Here is a 17,847-nt window from a genome sequence, read left to right as displayed (position 1 = left end):
TATCTAGCTTTCGGTTCTTGTTTCCTTTTGAGAAACTAGAATTCCGTTGTGATCTAATCTCTTGTTGTGCACCTTGCGCACCGGAGGTGCTGCCGAAATTTTCGCTGCGCACAACAATTAACAACCAACAGACTGCAAAGAATTAAAACAAGTACTAATAGTATACAACACGAGTAACAGTAATACAAATTTCTGGCTATGGTCACTTCACATTTCTGATATGTTCATAGCTAGGAGGTGCATGTTGAAAAGTTGCATAAACAGTTCTCTGCAATTACAAATACACCGTAAGGAAAACAGCAATTAAGCTATAAATTATTTATCTGATACGCAGGATCCAACTTTCGGTAAAAAATACACAAAATTTTGAGCTCTGAATATCCCCCAAACAATACTTTTATATCAGGGGCATGTACTTATTTACTTTCTATTAGTGACAATTCTTAAGCATTCTGTTTTTATCGATCGATAAATAGATACTCTCAGTTGTCAAGCTAATGCCCAACAAAATTAGATTATTAAATTCCAAATAAACTCTTAAACAATACATTTGATATTGCAAAATATATGCATGTAAGAAGCAACATAGCTTGAGCATAACCTTCAATAATACTCAGGCTTTTGGAGAGAAATTGAAACCTTGAGAACACAATTTATAATGAAACATAAGGAGTCGCACACAAAATGAGATCATATTTGCGGCGAGCGCCTAATCCAAACTTCTCAGTCATATCAAGCTCCTTTATGCCCTCAGGCAAACTCCATTCAAAATAAAATAGAAGATTAGCAAGAACCAGCTCCATTGAAGCCATTCCAAATAAAATTCCTGGACAAATTCTTCTTCCAGCTCCAAAAGGTATGAATTCATAATCCGTTCCCTTCAAATCAACTGAGCTCCCTTCAAATCTCTCTGGCCTGAACATCTCAGGCTCATCCCAGTACATTGGATCCCTCCCCATCGCCCATGCATTGAACACGACACGGGTACCTGCAGGTATATCATAACCGTGTACCTGACATTGCTCTGAGCATTCTCTTGGGATCAGGAGGGGAGCTGAAGGGTGCAATCTTAAAGTTTCTTTTACTACTAGTTTTAAGTAGTTCAGTTTTTTTATGTGGACCTCTGTTACCTTGCCTTCGCAACCTACAACTTCTCTTACTTCGGCTTGGGCTTTCTTCAGAACTCGAGGGTTTTGTATCAGTTCGGACATAGTCCAAGTCATGGCTGCCGCAGTTGTTCCACTGCCTGCAGCAAATACATCCTGGAAGGCAAAGAAATTATCAGAAGAAAAAAACGGGAGTACTTGAAACATTCTTTAGGAGTCGAAAGCACAAGTGTGTTGATAACTTTTATATATTAGTGAGATTGTGAGAAGGTGACTAAGACACAGGTGAATCGCCAAGATGGCACTTGCGATAGTGGCCCCCTCGACAGCCCGAGGTTTGGAATTAAGAAGAGGGGATCCTAAGGTTATGAGCCTTGCTCCAGCACCATATCAAAGACTAGGAAAGAATTTCCTTACTAATGAATAACTGATACTGAAAAAGAGTGATATCATGTATATGGACGCACATTGTAGGCTATCTATAAAAATTCATAAGGAAAACTCTCCAAATAAAAGAAAACTGTAATAAAGAAAACTAGATATAACATTACATTTAATACAATGGCTTGAATCGTAAATTAAAGCTTCGCATATTGGATCTGAGCCTAGGACTAGTTCAAGTTTATATCATCTACCAACTTGTATGGTTTGACCTTTCAAATATTTAACTTTTAGTTCGTGATATGATCATCAGTTCAAAATGACAACCTCTTGAGCACATGAACTAGAGCCTTACAAAGAACTCAAAATGAGTAAACTTAAAGGTTATAAGATAAGATTATATAACTAGTTATTTCGCATTATCAATGCGTTAAAACACAAAGTTTAAGGTTTGGTGGAGGGTGCATAGGAGAAAAGGCTTTTAGTCAGTAAGATTACTTACAAAAATGATTGCCTTTATGTTGGTATCTGTAAGATATATTCCTAGCCCACCATGTGCTTGAAGATTAAAGAGAACATCCAGAAAATTCTCTTCCAGAGTTTCGGCATTTTTGAACTCCATACCCCTTTTATCCTTGTGATCTAGTATGATCCTTTCAAGAATCCTATCAACCTTATGGTGACATTTCTCAAGCTTAAACTTCAACCTAGTGACTGAACGAATCAATGTCGATGAAGGGAAAAGATCAGCCAAGCAGAATCCACTCGATAACTCCAATCCTTCTTTCATTGCTTTCAAATAAGTGCCAACATCTTTGCATTTGTTTCCAAAAGCAATTTGTGCAGTCATGTCATTTCCAAACGAATGGAGCAACTCGGTTAGATTAACAGGCAACGGGCTCATGGAACCGATCTTTCTCATGAGACCAAGTGCCTCCTCTTCTCTAATGGATCGAAATGACTGAACCCTTTTGGCGCTCAACAGCTCTACCACAAAGAGCTTGCGCAACTGCCTCCAGTATTCTCCGTAAGGAGCGAACACCAAGTCACGGTGGTCGTAAAGCATGATTTTGGCAGAGAGGATATTGGGCCTTGATGCAAATTTGATGTCATGATCTTTCATTATCTCTCTGGTCATTTCCTTGGAAGACACAACAATAGTTGAGATTTCACCAAGCTTTAGGTGCATGAGAGGGCCATAGGTTTTGGCCAAGTCACGGAGGATATGATGGGGTAAGGATCCAATTAGATGGTGCATGCTTCCGATGATGGGTAGCATTTTTGGTCCGGGGGGTAGTAATTTGAAATTTTGAGGTTTACGGGGTTTTACCAGCTTGATCAGGAATAGGAAGGCGAAGCTTATGATCAAGAGAAGGGAAGGCAGGCATGGGACTGTCATGATGGATGAAACTACTGGGATTGAGTGTCTGCATGCACAGAAACTTGGTTCATACTTATAGACTTGCTAACATAAAATTAAAGGTTAAGTAATGTGAAATGCCTCGAGTAGGGGGACCAGCTATATCTAGATTATGGTATCACAAGACTTTTTTTTTTTAATGTCTTGTAAACTAAGGTGAGTTGGAACGGATAGCTAGCTTTTGTTCATTGCAGGAAAGAAGGAAGATGCTCTGATTTTTACACCAAAATACTGACTTGTTCACCGCTGCAACGAGCTGAGCTGATCTTGACCAAGATTGAGGTTTTATTTCTTAACATGAGCTTTCAGAGGATGAGCTCAATGTCCATTTTCTCCATATGTCAGGTAATCATTTGATCCAATTTTCTCTAGTTTTTAAGATGTTGGGCATGCTGTCGCCATTTTCCCACAGTAGTCTTTAATAAACAAAATAGGAATCCACCTTCCTACTCAAAAATAAGGGAATTCAGTAATTAAGTAGGAGGATGGTTTTGCACTTGCGGTCTTTACAAGTTGAGGGACAGCAAGAAGATGCTTTGAATTTTATAAGACAACTGTTATTTGACTTGCTCTAATTGATGAACCTTTCAGCATTTGAGATATTTGAATTTTTTTTTAATTATCATCAGCATTTAGTAAGAGAGAGAATCTTTTACTTGCCGTTTAGACTGGAAGGGAAGCAATCAAAGACGCTCTAACCATTTTAATACAAATTAATGCTGATTTGTTCCAAATGGTGAATCTAGCTGCATTTGAGCTAGTTGATGTTTTCTTCAATGACATCAGCATCCAGTGGTCGCACAAAGAATAAGAACTTGGTTCCAGCTTTACAAGACGCGGGAAAACGAAAGGATGCTCAAATCATCATAAAATAGTGACTTGCTCTAAGTGAAGCATATGGCTGTATTTGAGTCACTGGCATTTCTTTAGCAGCTGTGTACTGTTTTTTCCTGTTATTTTCATCCAAGGTTTTCTATTCCTTATGAATGAGGGACTACAAGAGATTAGGTGATAATTGAAGCTCCCCATTATCTTTAACTAGAGTTGGAAGTTGACCCGAACGCAGTTGGGGTCAGCCTGAAGTAGAGATTGGATACAAGGCTCTCTTGTTGAGCGCCATTTTCATGGGCAGAAAAATAGGGACTCATGCATCAGAATATTTTAAAATCTGCTTTAAATACGTGGCCAATGGAATTTGAACCTGGATTGCACTATACACTGCACCAAAACCCTGAAGCTGTGTGAGGGTCGAGGGTTATAACCTTATAATTTTATATACACAAATTAAACAAATTCAAATTAAAGGGAATATCCTTTTAAGGTTCTCCCAAATTTTATTGTGGTATGGTGTATTTCCGAGAATCCAAGTTCATGAACCCCTCAAATTTCTAGCCTGCGGTTGTTGGTGATTGTTCGTGTTAACTCGTGGATAGTGCTTGCTTAAATGGATGCTTCGGGTAGCCATATAGCAGGTTGAAGTCACCATCTCTCGGAGTAAGTATCCTTCCCCATGAAAACAATGAGCTACACTGAAATTTGAAGACCTCTAATCTAATAGCATTTGGTTATTCAACATGGACTATGGGTCACCGTAGACTAAAACCTTTGAATTTCGTGAACCCCATCATGTTCATAATGGGGTTAATAGGCCATGGTTTGTGTCCAGTGATTTGAACTTACAAGAACGTTGGAAGAAAGGCTTGGTAGCGGAGCTAATCTGAATGACACAAATTTTTGATAGGCTCACATAAGAATGATATTTTATTGGTTTGTTGGTTGGGGGATTTTCTTAAACTTCATCCAACAAACTAGTTATTTCGTCATTTGCCAAATTGGATATGTTTGTTGAAAACCGCCAAGAAGAAAAAGAAGATATGCACAGAAGGAGGCTCATCGGTCGACTGATCGGGTATGATCAGTCGACCGCAAGAAGTTCTACAGGAGTTTCGGGTCGGTCAACTGATCGAACATGATCAGTCGACCGACAACATGCACGATTACAGGGTCCAAAATTGGTGTTCTGACCTGTTGACTGATGGACCCTCATCAGTCGACCGATGCACATTGATCAGTCGACTAATGAGGGACCATCAGTCAACTAATAGCAGGTTATTAGGCCGGTTTTGCTTTCCTAGCATGTTTTGGATTGGGTGTTTATATATATAGCAAACATATTTTCGAGGATTTTTAATCAGAGAATTTGGAGTTGTTTGAGCACTTTGAGAGGGAGATTAATATTATGAAGGAGTGAGAGATCATTGGTTAGGGTTATTTTGAGTGTTTGAGAGAGTTGTAACCCGTTGTTTTTCTCCTCCGTATAGTGAAATCTTCTCATCCTCTCCCCGTGAACGTAGGCAATTATCGAACCACCTAAATCTCTGTGTGTGTGTGATTTTGGCCGTTCTCTTATGAATTGCACTCGTTAGTTATTCTCCTCTCATTGCTCGACGACTTGTTTGGTTTGTGCGCACACTTCCGCCGACGCACAACAATGTTTTTTCCCCTAAATTGAAAAAATATTATGCATTTTCATTCTCTAAAGTATTACCCAACCATATCTTGATATCTCTTGATATCTCTTGATATTGGCACCTCTCTTGCTCCCCCTTGTCCATTCTAATTTGCGTAAATTTGGATTTCCCCAAAATGCTTATCTACCTTTGGAATTCCTTACGTCTGTCATATGCTGCTACGCAATTGGTATCTTCAGATTAAACAACTCAAGCAACAAGTCAAAGGTTTGCGCAAAATTCACTTCCATTATGTTAGTGATTGCTGCTTGGCTTCCATCGGTGACATTGATGCAGATCAAGAATCTAGGCATATGTATCACACATCATGTCTTATCCATGTCACACCCCCAAAATGCATAGCTTATTTTGAGATGCATGACAACGGTAACACGTGCACAAAGTACATGCTAAGCCTGCGGGATTACAATAAACTTCATTTTAAAAGAAACTTTATTGACAAATAGAGAAGTCTCAAAGCAAAACTATATCTACTTCTTTGTTACTAAAGGAGAATAATAGGGAAGCTAAAATGAATAGTAACCTAAGTTTATAAATAATTAAAATGAATAACCAACCCACGTTTCACACAACGATCGTTGTTGTACGTCCTCCTCTTTCTCTCTCCTCTCCGTCCTCCTCATCATCTCCCTCCTCTTGCTCCTCTCCTCCGTCGGCCACTGCAAGACCGTCTTCATCTCCTACTACACCACCACCATCACCACCTCGACCGCCATGTCATCCCTCTCTAACCACCACATGGGCCCCACCTCCCGCTTCTACGCCCATGACCCAAAACCTCCTTTTCTTTTCCCTTGAAGCGGAACGAAGACTTCTAAACCGCCATTGACTCTCAAATCTCTCTCTCAAGGCTCCAAATTTCCCTTTTTCCTTCTATTTTCGACATAAAATTTTAATCTTTTTTCCTAACAATTCGGTTTTCTTCTGAATCCAAGAGTAAAGATGCAGAACGAAGAGGGAACCATCGTCGATCTCTACATCCCAAGAAAATGACATGAATATAACATTCTTTGATTGATTTCTTTTGATTTAGGGTTTCATTTGTTGATTGTTTTTTGTTTTTTTTTCAATTTTACTCAGTTCTGCGACGAATCGATTGATTACTGCAAAGGATCGTGCCGCGGTCTAGATTTTGATGAATGGTTTGAATTTTGTTGGATTGCAGATGGTTATGATGTTAATGAGAGGTGTTCTTCGCTTCTTTCGCTAGTTAAGGCTTTTGATTCTGTTCTTGTTGTTTAGGATGGGTTTTGTAATCTGAAGTAGGTTCGGTTTTTCTTTTATGATTAAAGTCTGAATTATGATGTTTTTTCGGGGGGCAATTTGGTGATGATTTTGGGGATTTTCTGTTGATTTTAGATTGATTTGAAGCTGAAATTGTGTCTAAAGATTTTGGTTCGAGAGATGATGAGTTATGAAGCTAATAATCTCATTCTAGGGATCAAAAAGAATTGTCGAGGCATTAGGTGAGTAAAGGACCTTTTTGCAAATTTATTGAGATATAAATCATTCATTTTGTGATGAGATTGAATTTGATTATAGGTCTTCATGTACCTCGATCACGAAGTACTGTTCGAAGAAACTGCCGAAGGATTGCTCGGTTCTCACACTGAGCAATGGCAAGATTGTATTCCAGAGAGAATCCACAGGTTTAGTTTGATCTGGTTTGATACATTAAGTTTAGCTTTTGTTGATTGTCTACAATCTATGAAATGAAACCATATTTTTGTTACAAAAAACAGAAATTGTTCCAGAAACCTCAGTTGAAAACGAAGCAATCATGATTATATTTTCAATTCTCCTTGGCCATTTTTCAATTGTTTGCCAGTTATGGTAATGCTCAACTTGTGATCCATAGGGATGTTAAGTCCTCTAATATCCTTCTATCTGATGATTTTGATCCACAGGTTCGGTTTCTAAATTGTTAAAAAGTCTAAAACATGTCATTTAGTTAGTTTTTTGATCCACAGGTTCGCTTTGAAAGATTTTAGTTCTCATAGATTAGATTCTTGATACCTAAATTCTCCGATTTTTTTTTCTTTGAACAACTAGATTAGTAAATTATCTTAAATCACCTAGGTGTATGTGTTTGTATAATAGTATTCTGAACTTTTGCAGGGATTGCAATTGTGATCATAGGGGTCAGTGGCTCAGGAAAATCGTAAGTCTTCTAACTTTAAATCTACCAAAATGAAGAATTTAAAGTTAAATGGTAGCAAATAAACTACAGAGAAGTTTAAAAGAAAACTTTTTACAAAGAATGGGGATGCTTTAAAGAAGGTAATGAATATTAGATTACTGTAAAATGTCGTGTTTAACAATCTGGGCCTAAATATTTGTAGGCGTCTAAAAATATCCGTAGGTATCTACACGCAGCTCAAGACAAAGAGAAGATGATGGACATCATTTTCTAAGTCTAAACGGGATTATCCAAAGCCATAAAGAAGCCAACGAGCGCATGAAGCAAGTTGGCCAAGCGTACAAGTTAACAAATAGACAAAGTACGTAAAATGACGGAACAACAGAACAAGACCAACCCGGAGAATCCCCCGAGCCGCACCAAAAATCTTGGCCAAGGCCAGCTGACCTAACCAAAGCCGGGACAGCCTTGGCTGACCCGGCCAAAGCCGGGACAACCTTGGTTGTCCCACGCCCAGGCCGGGATAGCTTGGCTGTCCCGTGCCTAGGCCAGGATAGCTTGGTTGTCCCGTGCCCAGGCCAGGACAGCCTTGGTTGTCCCGCGCCAAAGGCGGGTAGAGACTGTCCCGCGCCCATGCGGGATACCGTGGTCTATCGTGCATCCAACTGCCCGAAACACATTTTTGACGGTTTTGTTGATATTTCTCGGGATTTGTTCGTTCCATAGCATCCCAACTGACTTGATATCATATCCAAATATGGTTACGCCATTGTTAACTAAAGATATGGTCAAATCCCTCATTCTCATCCAAATAACCGCATTCAATGCCTTATAAATACAAGCCTAGGGGCCCCATTCACAAGGGGCGAATTTTAATAAAAGAGGAGGAGGTGTTGCTTGTTTTGTGAGGGCATATCACAAAATTTCAGAGAGGACTAACAGATCTTAATGAATCTCGGCATAAAGAAGGAGCAATTCGAAGGATCTGAAGCCATGTTCCCCTATTCCTTACGATCAGGCTTGGACTTGATCTCGAGAAGAGTAGTGATCTCGTTTGGTCGAGATCATTTACTTCAACGATTAATTTATTTGTAAAGTAAGAGCTTTAATTAATCTTCTGTCAACCGGATCTGATCCGAGATGGTCCACGGATAAACCCCGTCATGGGCAAAGATTTCACGTAAACAGAGACTAATAAATAGGATCTGTGTGTTGTTTGAAAGAGATTGTAATTTTTATTTTCATTGTGTAAAAGTCTTATAAAAAGACCAATCTTTTTTTTGAACTTATTGTAACGATCAAAGTTGTAATAAGTTATACAATGAAGAAAATAATTCCCGACACGAACAATATCATGATTAAATATATTTTAAAGAAAGTAGCTTTTAAGTAGGTTTTATGCACGTCCAATGCACGTGGTCAAATATCATGATTAAGTATATTTGATTTATTTCTTTACTAAAACTTTATTTTGATAACATGTTTAATATTCGCAGAAAATCTTTTGGAAACCGTGCTTTACACGGGTCTAAATACTAGTTATAACAAGTTCACTCTAATGCGTCAAAAGATTCTTATTACATATGCATAGTAGCAAGACTCATATAACTTTAACTTTCAGCATAAAACACCCTAAAAGATCCGTCTCATGTTTCAAAGTTCTGAGATACAGATAGAGCTATCTAATTTTCATCTGAAAAAGATTAAAAAATAACGGGATGAGCTTACACTTAGTGAACAGAAAACTTATCATCAGCGGATCAGATAAGTTTAAGAATAGCTATCGTCAAAAAAATGATTAAGAAACACATAATATTTCGAATAAGAGGAATTTCCAAGAATAGATGTGATATTTCATAAAAGAATATTCACAAATTATGAAACAATACGAATGAACACTAAGTACTTTTAAAATCGTAATCATCCATCTAAATCCACACATGCAAAACTTCCTCAGTTGTCACACTAAAGCTATGCAAATTGAAGCCTAGTAGCATGGGAATGCGCATCAAATCACTATATGTTAACCCGGGGACAGAATGTACCTAATACTACCACAGGTTGCCCGAAGGCCACATCACTTTTACCAAAAAGGTCACTTTAACACTAGTCGGTACATTCAATATCATATGATAGACTTAAACAAATCACTTCACTATGACTACGATGAAACTTTTTCTCCAGTGGCTATGCTCAAGTCTATTCGGATCCTACTTGCTATAGCTGCTTCCAGTGGCTATGCTCAAGTCTATTCGGATCCTACTTGCTATAGCTGCTCACTATGACTATGAGATCTGACAAATGGACGTTAAAACTACATTTCTAAATGGTGATTTAGAAGAGTGCATATATATGACGCAACCAGAGGGTTTTGTAGTCAGTGGGAGTAGTAGAAAAGCATGTAGATTGCTTAAATCTATTTATGGACTGAAGCAAGCATCCGGAGATAGAACATTTGTTTTGATGATGCTATCAAAGAGTTTGGTTTCATCAAAAATCCAGATGAACCATATGTGTATAAAAGAATAATTGGGAGTATTATATCGTTTCTTATTTTATATGTAGACGATATACTCTTAATCGATAATGACATACCGTCATTACAAGCGGTTAAAATTTGGCTATCAAAAAGATTTTCCATGAAAGATTTAGGTGAAGCATCCTGTATACTGGGTATTCAGATCTATAGAGATAGATCTAAAAGGATGTTAGGATTATCGCAATCTAGATACATTGGCAAAGTGCTAAAACGGTTTAGCATGGAAAATTCCAAGAAAGGTTTTGTACCTGCATCTCCTGGAATCTCCCTCTCTAAAAAGATGTCTCCCCGGACTGATGAAGAGAGGAAACGCATGAGTCTAATTCCTTATGCCTCGGCAGTAGGATCGATCATGTATGCCATGTTATGTACTAGACCAGATATCGCTTATTCACTCAGTTTGGTAAGTAGATACCAATCTAATCATGGAGAAGAGCACTGGAAAGCGGTCAAGAATATACTTAAGTACCTTAAAAGGACTAAGGAGTTATTTTTGATATACGGTAAAAGTGACCTCCGAATGGAGGCTTTTTCTGACTCAAGCTTTCAGAGTGATATCGATGATAGTAAGTCTGTATCAGGATATGTTTTTACCCTCAATAGAGGGGCTGTCAGCTGGAAAAGTTCCAAGCAGGATAAAGTAGCAGAATCGACTATGGAAGCTGAATACATTGCAGCCAATGATGCAGCTAAAGAAGCTGTTTGGATGAGGAAGTTCCTTTTAGAGCTGGAAGTTGTTCCCACCATTAAAGATCCAGTACCTTTATACTGTGATAATAATGTTATAATAGCTCTGACAAATGAACCCCGATCTCACCATAAGCCCAGACACATTCTGAGGAAGTATCACTTGGTCAAGGAGATAGTTGATCGCCGGGAGATCAAGATTGAAAGAGTAGACACAAAAGATAATATAGCAGATCCATTCACAAAGGCAATTGCTCGTTCACAATTTGAGAAACTTGTTGAGCTATTGGGTATTAGATACTATAATAATTGGCCTTAGTGCAAGTGGGAGTTTGTTAGATATAGGTGTCCTACGGGCAATTATTGTATATTGTAATAGGACCTATATGTATATAACATCCTTGTTTAAAATGATAGTATGCTATTTTGGTCAGATTTATCTGATGTTCTAAAAATACAGATAATGTCCTTAGAATAAATACTAGACTATCAGACATTTCGAATAGTGATCGTAATGAAGAGATCTGATTAGTCGGTAACGTATATTCTAAAATGTTCCTAGTTGATGAAGTGTTGAGATAGGGCATCATCATTTTGGTTTAGACTAGTGTATGCTTTATTTCTCCTTTTGAAGGAGATTATCAATCTCTTAGATCATTGATGTGAGACATCAAGATATAGTATACAGGTGACTCATTAGTGAATGAGTTGACTGAACGACTCATCGAGAACATCTAGTTGGTAATATACTTAACTGTCAAATAGAAGTTCTCAAGTGATATAGTACATAGTAGTCTCTTGGCTTGAGGCATGAGTGCTATATCTTATATGTCAGTAAAGATGTATTTAGACTTTTACCTAACCACGATTCTTATTGAATTGTGCTTAACGGTTCTTGTTGGGTACATTCCGAGACATAAGTAGATATTGAGATGCCAAGAAGGGATTCGTCTCTCCCAGTATAGGGGTTGATGTCATAAGATTGTTTGATATAACTATAGCCTGGAAATCCTTGGCTAAGGTGAATAAGATAAACTGAGTGTCAGTTTGATCTTATAGGTTATGAGTTTAATATCAATAAACACTAATCAAGCTATTAGAGTTTGACGGTTTTTCATATCCTAGGCTCAACAGTTTGACATGGTTTGACGAAGTGACCGGACTGTACGGTATTATCATTGAGTGGTCCTGATAAAATTGGATAAGCATCTTGCAGACCTTTATCATAACTTATACCCGGATGGTCTTTATGTGTAGCTAGTACCTCTGTTTTTAAGTTAGGCCCTAGAGTCACACCAAGCGCATACTTGAATCCTATGAAACACAATTTATGGAGTGATGCGTATGATTGATACGCATATATGATTTTTTCCGGATACACATAAACGGTTATGTATATCGGTAAAATCAGAATGCTACGTGCTTAGGAAATGAATTCCAGTATTTTTCCCATAAAGTTAACTTTTTTGTCAACAGTTGACTTTTGATCAACTCTTGATTTATTTGGTCATATAGTGACTAATTAGTTAAAGATTAGAATAATACTATATACCGTATTTATGAAATACTATATTAGTAATATTGATTTGATATTTTTATTTATGAAAAACACATACCATGCATAATGAGTCATGAGATGAGTCATTTAGTGGTATGATTTGAGCACATGGTTTATTAGCACATAGTTTTGAAATGTAATGATTCATAAGATGATTCATTGCATGACTCACTAGATTAATCATTAATATTTAATGATTCATTACATGACTCATAGGATGAGTCATTCATGTCATGAACACATTTCACTCTATAAATATGAGTTCTCTCTCTTCATGAAAGGCTAATGAAAATTAAATTTCCATAAGAGAAAGAAAGAGAGCTATACCTCTTACTAAACTTTAGCAATCTTTGAGTAAGAGGAAGTAGTAGGATTTTAAGAACCCCGGGGTGGATATCTTGCCTCACGTCTTAAGCAGCATCCAATAGCTTTCGGGTTTACTTAAAGAGTTGGAGATCCACTACGAGGAGCTTTTTGCATCAAAGAGAGCAAGCTAAAGGTTGTTCGATTCACTATCGAATCACACTACAAAAGTATGACTTTCAAACCTTGTATGCTCACTTAATAATAAGGATCATGTTAGATTTAATTAGACGATCCATATGAATATTTCATGCTCTCTACATGCTTAGTATTTTTTGTACATACATGTCTTCCACTGTGTATTATGCATGTAGACATCGCACGATTTCCTTCATTGTATATCCAGAACGATGAGCCTCCTTCAAAATCTTATTCTTCAATTCTAGATTTGAAACACAAAGTCGATTTCTGAACCTAAGGGATCCATCACCGTGTATTAGAAAATCTGGTTGCTTACCATCTTCCACTCCTTTTTGGATGGCTTTCAAATCCAAGTCATCTTTTTGGATAATCTTAATCTCATCAACCAGAGCAGGCTATATCTGGATGTTATTTAATCTGGCTAATGGTTGTTGACGTCGGATCTCAATTCTCAACCGATACAAATCTTCTAATATATGCCTTTGTCGAGTAATGAGACAAGCTATGTTACTCTTTCGACTAAGGGCGTCAGCAACTACATTTGCTTTCCCTGGGTGATAATTAATACTAACATCATAATCTTTAAGTAGCTCTAACTATCTCCTTTGCCTCATGTTCAACTCTTTTTGAGTAAAAATATATTTAAAACTCTTGTGATCGGTATAAATTTCACAATGCACTCCACAAAGATAATGTCTCCAAATTTTCAAGGCAAAAATAATAGCCGCCAACTCTAAATCATGTGTTGGATAATTTTGCTCGTAAGATTTTAATTGTCGAGAACCATAAGCTACCACTTCTCCATTTAACATGAGCACACATCCCAAACCTTTATGAGAGGCATCTCTATACAAAGTAAAATCTTCTTCTGCAATTGGTATAGTGAGAATTGGTGCAAATACTAGTTTGCTCTTTAACTCTTGAAAACTCATTTCGCATCCTTCAGACCAAACAAATTTGATTCTCTTTTGAGTCAAACGAGTCAAAGGTGAGGCAATACGAGAAAATCCTTCTACAAACCTCCGATAATAACCCACCATGCTAAGAAAGCAGCGGATTTCATGAACATTTGTTGGTCTTTTCCAATTCACAGTTGTTTTAATTTTTGCTGAATTTACTGAGACTCCATCCTTCGAAATAATATGTCCTAGAAAAGAAACATTATCTAACCAAAACTTGCGCTTCTTAAATTTTGCATAGAGTTTTTTCTTTCTAAAAACACCAAGCACACGCCGTAGATGTTCCTCATGCTCCTTCTGGTTCTTCGAATATATAAAGATATCATCTATAAATATCACCACAAAATGATCTAAGAAGGGCTTGAACACCCTATTCATGAGATCTATGAAAAATACAAGTGCATTCGTTAACTCGAATGGTAATACAAGAAATTCATAATGACCATAACGGGTATGAAATGTAGTCTTTGGAATGTCTTCAGCCTTAATCTTCAATTGATGATAGCCTGATCGTAGATCAATCTTGGAAAACACTTGAGCTCCTTGCATTTGGTCGAACAAATCATCAATTCTTGGTAAGGGATATTTATTCCGTATAGTCACCTTATTGAGCTCTCATTAATCAATACATAACTGCATGCTACTATCTTTCTTCTTCACAAATAACACTGGTGCGTCACAAGGTGAAACATTAGGTCTAATAAACCCTTTATCCAGAAGTTCTTGCAACTGCTCCTTAAGTTCTTTTAGCTTTGTTGGAGCCATTCTATAAAGGGCCTTTGAGATCGGACTTGTCTCTACAACTAATTCAATAGAAAATTCTATTTCCCTATCAGGTAGCATTCCGGGGAGATCTTTTGAAAAGACATCAGGAAATTCACACACGATAGGAATTTGATCCAGACTAACTTCTTTCTGGCTTAAAACTTACACTGATGCTTAAAAACCAGTGCACCCGCTTCTCAACATATGATGAGCTTAAAGGGCTGACATAATGCGCATAGGCTTTTGCACCATACTGCCCTCAAAGAAAAACTTCGATTGATCAAGAATTCTAAACACCACTCTTTTCTCTCGACATAGAATAGATACATACTTTCTAGATAACTAATCCATTCCTAGAATGATGTCATAATCATGCATATTAAGGATGATCAGCACCGCTGGAAGCTCCATATCCACTATTTTTATCTTACATTTATAATACTTATTAGATATTAGTATGTTATTTCCTGGTGTGCTAACTTACATTTCATGCTCTGGTGTATCACATGATAACTCTTGCTGTCTAACAAATTGTGCAGCAATAAAAGAATGTGAAGCTCCAGAATCAAATAGTACTCGAGCAAAAGTAGAAAATATAGGTATAGTACCTGACATCACATCATTATTTTCCAGAGCCTCTTGCTCGATTAGAGAGTAAACTCGAGCCTTCACTTGAGGATGCTGATCACGTTGAGATGTCTTATGACCTAGAGTTTCATTCAACTTAGGACAATCTACAATCTTGTGATCCTTTTGGCAACACCTCAGACAAGCACCTTTAACTCTCTAGTAATTCTTCGCTTCATGGTTAGGCTTGTCACATATGGTGCATCTCATCGACGTCTGGTTCATAGTCTGCTTTCCTTTTGAATCCACATTTTGTCTTTTGTTTTACCAGTTCTTGTTGTGACCTCCACATCCGTCTGATCTGAACCTCTTCTTCATATCATCATTCTAGCAATCATCAACCATGAAAATTTCTTGTCATTCTTTTTCAATCACTAAAGCTTTCTTCAATAACGATGCATAAGTGAAGAGTTCAAATGAGCTCACTTGAAATCTTATCTTGGGTTGCAGACCCTCCTCAAAATAGCGTGCTCTATCCTCTTCAGTTGTGACAAACTGGGGTGCAAACTTGGATAAATAAGTAAATTCCTCCTCATACTCAGCCACAGTCTTACCATTTTTCTTCAGCTCACGGAATTCCTTCTCCTTCTACTGGCGAACATTCTTTGGGAAGTATTTCTCATAGAAGACTTTCTTAAATTCTTCCCAAGATATTTGGTCAGTACCATCTCCCATAATCATCTGCTGCATTTGCCACCAGCCATATGCACATCCTTTTAATATATATATTGCATAAGTCACATTTTCTTCATCAGGACACTTCATATAAGTAAAGATTTTCTCCATCTCTGTGATCTAGTCTTCAGCTACCATATGATCAACACTTCCTTTGAAGGTAGGAGGTGATAACCTCTTAAACTCTACTATACCTCTTCGCAATCGAGGATGATCATTGTCTCAAGAATTTTGTTGTTTGTTAAGTTGTTGCTGCTGATTTTGTATCATAATAGTGAGATTTTGCGTTATTTGCAACATAGCATTTGCATCCATTTAATTTCCTCCAGCATATCAACGTATATTTCTACCACCAAAAAATTACCCCAAAGTCTGGTACAAATCACTTTCTCGAGTTGAAGTAGTGTTGGTGTTGTTCCTAGCCATCTAGTTATAAAGCAAAAAAATAATATATCAATAATCCCTAAAAACAATTATAAAAATTTATTCCTAAATGTTGCTATCTATAAATTTATAAGCCTAGAACTTCTAAACCTAGGCTCTGATACCAAAACTTGTCACGCCCCCAAAATGCACAGCTTATTTTGAGATGCATGACAATGGCAACACGTGCACAAAGCACATGCTAAGCCTGCGGTGCACTTCCATATTACAATAAACTTTATTTTAAAAGAAACTTTATTGACAAATAAAGAAGTCTCAGAGAAAAACTACGCTATAACAAGTTCACTCTAATGAGTCAAAAGACTCTTATTACATATGCATAGTAGCGAAACTCATATAACTTTAACTTTCAGCATCAAACACCCTAAAAGATCCTTCACATGTTCCAAAGCTCTGAGATACAGATAGAGCTATCTAATTTTTATCTGAAAAAGATTGAAAAACAATGAGGTGAGTTTACACTCAGTGAGAAGAAAACTTATTATTAGCGGATCAGACAAGTTTAAGAATTTATCAATACTAAAATTTAAATAAGCTATCATCAAAAAATAATTAAGAAACGTATAATATTTTGAATAAGAGGAATTTTCAAGAATAGGTGTGATATTTCATAAAAGGTTATTCACAAATTATGAAACAATACGAATGAACACTAAATACTTTTAAAATCATAATTATCCATCTAAATCCACACATGCAAAATTGTGACACCAATGTTTTCACATATGGCTGCAGTCCAAGGTGAATCCAGAGATGTTAAACATGTCATGCACCCACACTGTGCAATAATACGTTTCACCAATCATAGTAATATCCTCTAGTGGAATCAAAAAGAAGTGTAGGTACAAAGCAGACAAAATAAGGTAAATAAATACAATAGACATGGTATATAAGAATAAATCCCATAAATGAAACCATGTCTCAAATAAATAAAACTGTAAACACCTGATCTCTGAAATAATATAAAATATCTCGACATGAATCAACTAGAAATGTAATTAAGGCTCATAACCTTTACAAAATGAAATACAACTCAAATAACTGAATGGAAACATAAATCTACTATGGAGCCTCTACTGATAACTCATGCGACGGTGACTATGCAAGAACTCTGTCATCCTGCGGCTCTCTAAAACTTTGAGCTACCTAAAAAGAAATTTTAAAATAAAAAGAACAACAACAAGAACGTCAGAGCGCTACAGCAAGATCACCTCCATCCGCCCCCAGGAGAAGGGCTGCTAGATAAAGTAGAGACTCTACCTATTAAGCATAGTCTACCTAGATCATTTTCCTCGTATCTAATAGAGTTAATATTTAGACACCTACAAGACGAGACGTAGTACGTCGAGCGAAATAATCCAAACAATGAAACTCTCATGTATATACCATATGTCTCAAATTGTAGACGCCTAAACATTAACACCAAACTAAAGATAAATAATCTAAATAAAATTAATAATTAGAAACCCACAACATGAGACTGGTACGTCAAGTGAAATAATCCAAACAAG

At 37.0% G+C, this 17,847-nt stretch overlaps 1 protein-coding gene and 1 long non-coding RNA gene across 2 annotated transcripts; one reads left to right on the top strand and one right to left on the bottom strand.

Moving 5' to 3' along the window:
* On the bottom strand, window positions 488–2,886 carry LOC109835483 (premnaspirodiene oxygenase-like). The gene is made up of 2 exons (XM_020403460.1): window positions 1,990–2,886; window positions 488–1,262 (listed from the first exon to the last, which is right to left on the bottom strand). Exons 1-2 carry the CDS (start codon window positions 2,884–2,886, stop codon window positions 654–656), a joined length of 1,506 nt encoding a protein of 501 aa, XP_020259049.1. The 3' UTR covers window positions 488–653.
* On the top strand, window positions 6,021–7,171 carry LOC109832408. The gene is made up of 3 exons (XR_002244755.1): window positions 6,021–6,625; window positions 6,798–6,904; window positions 6,981–7,171. It is a non-coding gene; the product is annotated as an uncharacterized LOC109832408 (long non-coding RNA).

Source organism: Asparagus officinalis, chromosome 3, assembly GCF_001876935.1.
Source record: "Asparagus officinalis chromosome 3, Aspof.V1, whole genome shotgun sequence".
Taxonomy (NCBI): domain Eukaryota; kingdom Viridiplantae; phylum Streptophyta; class Magnoliopsida; order Asparagales; family Asparagaceae; genus Asparagus; species Asparagus officinalis.
Note: the sequence above shows the minus strand (reverse complement) of the source record. Positions and strands in the feature narration are given on the sequence as shown.

Excerpts from the sequence above, each read along its gene's own strand:
- LOC109835483 (XM_020403460.1), bottom strand. The coding sequence starts at position 2,886 with ATGACAGTCCCATGCCTGCCTTCCCTTCTCTTGATCATAAGCTTCGCC. Across the intron at positions 1,263-1,989 it reads ACATAAAGGCAATCATTTTT|GATGTATTTGCTGCAGGCAG; the intron begins GTAAGTAATCTT and ends TTTGCCTTCCAG.